General features: G+C 36.5%; 1 protein-coding gene across 1 annotated transcript; it reads left to right on the top strand.

Moving 5' to 3' along the window:
* Positions 1-3086: 3086 nt before the first annotated feature.
* LOTGIDRAFT_164113 (hypothetical protein) lies at positions 3087-5121 on the top strand (the record flags this gene model as incomplete). Its single annotated transcript, XM_009060599.1, has 2 exons — positions 3087-3221; positions 4759-5121. The coding sequence occupies 2 exons, from the start codon at positions 3087-3089 to the stop codon at positions 5119-5121; spliced, it is 498 nt and encodes a 165-aa protein (XP_009058847.1).
* Positions 5122-5753: the final 632 nt, after the last annotated feature.

Here is a 5753-nt window from a genome sequence, read left to right on the forward strand (position 1 = left end):
TATTCGACCATGGAGTTTATACAAGTTTTACGAAGATTTTTCAGTATACGTAGGACTCCTTCTTTAATGTTAAGTGATAATCGTTCACAACTTGTTGGTGCTGAAAAAGAACTGATACAAATGATCAAAGGATATGATGAAGAAACTTTAAAAGACTTTTGTGTTGAAAATCGAATGACGTGGAAATTTACTACTCCTGCTGCTCCACATCAAAATGGTTGCTCTGAATCTATGGTTAAAGTCTGCAAAACTGCTCTGAAGAAATCTGTTGGTGAACAATTATTGACAAGCCTGCTTCTAATCATTTCAACCTCGACGACCATTCAATAGACGATCTCACCCTAATCCCAATTGGGCGTATAGAAATTGACTTGCCCGGAGATGAAACTACCAAATTCCGTCAATCTAGGGAGGCCCAATGGATTGAGACATTGAATACAGCAAGACCTATAATGTAGGCATAGCACCCTTTGTTGTCCCGTTTAATACAACCAGCAATCGAGCAAGCAAGATAGTTCATGCCCACTATAAGAGCCTTCAAGAGAAATTCCCCTATGTCTATAAGCAGAAAATAATAGTTGCATATTCAAAAAATAAGAACTTAAATGATAATATTGTTCATAGTAAACTAAAAACAATCAGTACATAACAGATACTATACTTCTCGCCCATAGTAAACAATCAGTACATAACAGATACTATACTTCTTATTTTTTTCTAATTTCAGATCAGAATAAGAACAGAAGAAAACCCAATATCAAGACCCTTAATCCTAATATCTAAATAAAGTGTCTGCTCCACCCTAGGCCTGTACATTTGGGAGAATCAAACCCTCCCTTCCCCGAAATCCAAATAACTGAAATCACAGCTGGACATGGGGTACCTATGATGTCTGCTTTCGGAGCTACAAGTCTGAATCTGTCCATCTGAAAACGAGAGAATATCATTATCATAAGTAGAAATATATGTACTGTAAAAAATAAAATTAAATTTAGATGCACACATGGTTAACCCCCCATTAATTTCATAATATATGCCTGTTTTGACCGACCTTTGTTCAAAATAAAGACAATCACCATGTTATCACAGTTGAATAAAATCCTTTTCCCTGTCTATTCCACAGAAATAGGCCATTGTTCTGAAAACCAATGCCCTGAATAATAACCTCCAAAACCTAATGTTGATGATGCATCAGTAAACAATTCGAAGTCAATATAACTAATTTCCTTTGGTTCATAAAACATATTTAAGCCATTCCAATTTTTTTAAAAATCCTGTCACATAATTAAATCAAACTTGCATTCAGAATTCAAATGAACATAATAATAGCTTTCCTTTACACTACAGAACACATCAATCTATATAGGTAACTAACAAAAGACCTTCCAGGCAATATCACTCACATAGCAAAATCAAATGCCCTAACAACAGTTCTAGCATCTTTCTTGTAATAGATTTCTTATCAATGATAACATTAATAAAATCACATATGCGCTTAATCTTATCCAATGGTAAAATAGTTTGCATAAGATCACGATCAATAGTAATTCCCAAATATTCCAACCTATGAACAGGGCAAACACATTTTTTGGCAGACAAAGGAACGTTTAAACGACCAAATATTAAATATAGTAACGCCATACATCTTTCAGCACAAACACTAGGTCTATCAATTACTAAGAAATCATCCAAAAGGTGAAAAATTACCTCTATGATACAATTGTTTTGCGCAATCCAACAGATAGCAGTTGCTAATAAATCAAATAATTTAGGGATACTACGGCAGCCAAAAACCAATCTTACAAAAAAATAATAATAACCTTTCCATTTGAAACAAAACCATCTCATTTGAGCAAGGTGAATAGCCAAAAGCTTAAATGCATCAGCGATATCAACTTTACAAAGCCAAGGATGTTGCATCGTCAATACGAATATAAGTAAGAGAGCAATGGTCTTTGTCTATGAGATCATTAATACTTTGAAAAGTTGAATTCTCATGAGGAGAAGATAAGTCTAAAACTAAACGATGTTTTAAAGAATATCTATGCGTAGCTAAACTTAAAGGGCTGACTCTATATTTATCAAAAGGTGGCTGAGTAAAGGGTCCCTTAATAAACATGTAAATATTTACAAAATATCGAGTGGGCGTTCCCTTGGTAGAACGGCAAGACGGTCTGATAGAAAGTACATTTAAAACATCCCTAAACTAATAGGCCTACTATAAAAACTAATGTAAGCCTATCTATAGGCCTTTCTATATCTAAACCGTAACTTTATTGTTTTTGTGTTTTTATCATAGTAATAGCAATAATAAAACCTAATCTACCAACGATCCGAACCGCAATTTCATATGCGGAAATATATCAATAAATGAGGAAGTATTTCATAATGAAAGTGGCATCAGGTGTCAAGAATGGTAAGAATCTCCTGCATGGTCTGGGCGTTGAATTCGAATGATTATACCGTCAATATAGAGTATGATATCTTTGTTATTACCATCAACATCTCTAACAGTTGTTGTTAAATTAGGGTATTTCTCTGGGCGTGGTAGTTTGATGAATCTTGGAGCAATGCTTAAGAAAAAATCGGCAACCTCATAGTATATCAAGGTAGTAGTTTTAGCCACGCCATCCATTAGAAACAGGCTTGTCTTTCTTTAATTTTATGTCTGACCTATGAGCATTAAAGTGAGTTCGTAAATTATTCTTAGTTTCTCCTACATATTGTTTGGGGCATTTCTTGCATGAAATTAAATATATTACATTCGAATGTTCACATGTTAGATGTTCCTGGATCGGGTACCTTTTATTTGTAGAGTTGCTTACAAAATAATGAGTTTCTGATATAAAGGGGCATGTTTTGCATCTACTGGACAAACATGGAGCACTTCTTAAACCTGGAGGTACTTCGGCATAAAGTCTGTTTTTAGCCGTGATCAGATACCAAAGACCTCCTTTAACCAAGCCCAGAAATTAATCGCCACAGCCAACAAAACCTTCCCAAACTCCAAGATCCTCTTCACATGTATACCCATTTCAAATAAAATCTCGAAGAAAGCACAACAGAACCTCAGCACTCTCAACAACATGATGATGGAGTCCAGTATCAACAGCGCAACAATCTTACCACCCTACGAAGAAGAATTCGAAACAGTTGATAATCTTCATTGGTCTCCAGAAACAGCATCTATTTGTTTTGGATACACCAGCTTCAAGCATCGAGTAAGTCTTTAAACTAATTACTGGGGATAAAAATATTGAGAGGCCACCGCTAGGCCAAACTGTAGTTAACTTGAGTTGCAAAATTCTCACACCCCTTCAGCATTCAATCTTAGACCGTGGACTTAAATTTATTCTCACACCAAAGATAGCTAACTTGAATTATCTCCGACCATCCATTGAACGATTTCAACGAAATCTTAGCTGCACATATTTTTTTCGAAACCACCCCCCACGTGGTGCTAGAACAATGTTTATTCCTAAATCCACGTGGACACCCCCTCAGGCCGCCATCCATCCTGAAATATTGAAAGCATTTGCGAGTATGAATAGCCAAACAGTGAACCTTTCCATAACACACGAAAAGCCTAAAGCGTTAAACTTACTAAAGAAAGACGATAGCATTGTTTTTAAAAAGAGTGACAAAGGTTCATGTTGTGTCATTCTGAATGGGGAGGATTACGTTTCAGAAGCAGAGAATCAACTGAATAATCCTAAACATTATGCCATTTTACCGAAACCAATTTTCAAAGAAACTGCTAACATGATTAATAATATTCTTGCCGAATTAGTCAAAACTAGTTATCTCAAACAGAAACAATATGACTATCTGTCTGCCAAACCTGATTGTCGCGAGAGACTTTTGTACACTTTGCCTAAAATCCATAAGAATCCAACCAAGGAGTGGTTTATCTCGAATAAAATCCCTAAAGGCCGCCCGATTATATCTGACTGTGTGAGTGAGTCATATGGAGTGTCAGAATACATTGATTATTTCTTACTACCTTAGCATGCCAACATCGCGCCTACCTTAAAGACACAACCGATTTTGTCAATAAAATAAAAAATCTTCGAGTTCCCTCTAATGCTATTTTAATTTCTATCGACGTTTCTTCTATGTATACCAATATCGATAACACTACTGGTTTAACGGCAGTTCGTAAAGCTTTTAATAGAAACCCAGATCCGAACAGACCTGACGATGCAATTCTACAGCTTTTAGAGATTTGTCTTAGTCGAAACGATTTCACATTTAATGGTAAAACATATTTACAAACTTCAGGGAAGCAATGGGCAAACGATTCGCCCCTTCGTACGCTAACCTTTTCATGGCAGAGTGGGAACGTGAGGTGTTGCCCCTCTGTCCATTTGACCCACTTTTTTACGGACGCTTTTTGGATGACATTTTTATGGTTTGGACTTATTCTATCGAACAGTTTTGGGAATTCTTTGAAATTCTCAACAACCACCATCCTTCTATCAAACTGACCGCAAACGTGAGTGACAAAAGCATAGACTTTCTCGATACCACAGTCTTTAAGGGAGATTCCATAGCAGATAGAAATAAACTGGATATTAAAGTGTATTTCAAAGAAACTGATACTCATCAACTCTTGCACAAGAGCTCAGTAGTATATGTCTTTTCGGATATGACGTATTTCACTTCTGCGCATGCGCAGCTTTTTCAATGCGTCATATCCGAAAAGACACAATTGTTAAAAATGTATTATAACAGACTCCCCAAACTGTATTATAACAGACTCCATATAAATTACCCAAACCACAGACAAGAATCACTATAATAATACAGTATAAAATAACCGCATTAAAAATGTCTTTAATTTTAAAACACGAACAAAAAAAATTCGAAGGAGATGGTTTCTTCTCTGCGCAAACATCTCTCATCCCCAAAGTGGCCAATTTCGTCTCAAACAACAAATCGCTCATTTCCTCAGAAGCGCAAGCTCTTGGATCTGTGGCAAAAGCAGGAGTAAATATTAGCGATGCAGTGAAAAAATCTCAGGAACTTAAAGAACTGCAGCTGATAAGAGAACTAAGAAACAAGAGACTAGAACGACAAGCCCTAGAAAAACAAGGAAAAGGGTTTAAAATCATTGGATAAAAATGGCAAGCAAAAATTACAGATTAGATCCAATCTTTCAATTGTATGATCCGATTCAATATTCGTTCAACAAGAAGAAAGAGGATTACGTAATCATCTCACCATCGGTAGGGACAAAGACCCAAATAAACGACGGAGGAAGAGTTACCTTTGAAATTAATTCGTTGTCCAATTGGTTGCTGCTTTCCGATGCCCATTTCCGATGCGATTTCAAAATCAAAGACGCCGCTCAGAATCGAATTCCACAAACCTTTAGACTTTAGAAAACAACTTCTTTCCGTCTTTATTTAGCGAAATGGTTTTGGAAGCTGGTTCAAATCCGATAGAGACCATAAAACACCCCGGCGAGTTTGACACAATGTTGAAAAAACGGTTCTGTATCCCAAAAACTACGATTCAGTTTCGGGATGGATTCCCGATGTCGGTGATGGAGAAGTTTTAAAAGAACCGGTCAGAACTGTAGCAAATGACGCAGACCTTGCTAGGATAAGGGTCAATAAGTGGCCAATTACCAACACCGTCAAACCAGCGAGATATCTAATGGTCGGTTTCAAAAACACGCCAGACTCTCAGACAAACAACAACAACAACATTTTCAGAGTGGCATTGAACCATACTCAAGATCCCATCAT

This window comes from Lottia gigantea (assembly GCF_000327385.1).
Source record: "Lottia gigantea unplaced genomic scaffold LOTGIsca_43, whole genome shotgun sequence".
Lineage (NCBI taxonomy): Eukaryota > Metazoa > Mollusca > Gastropoda > Lottiidae > Lottia > Lottia gigantea.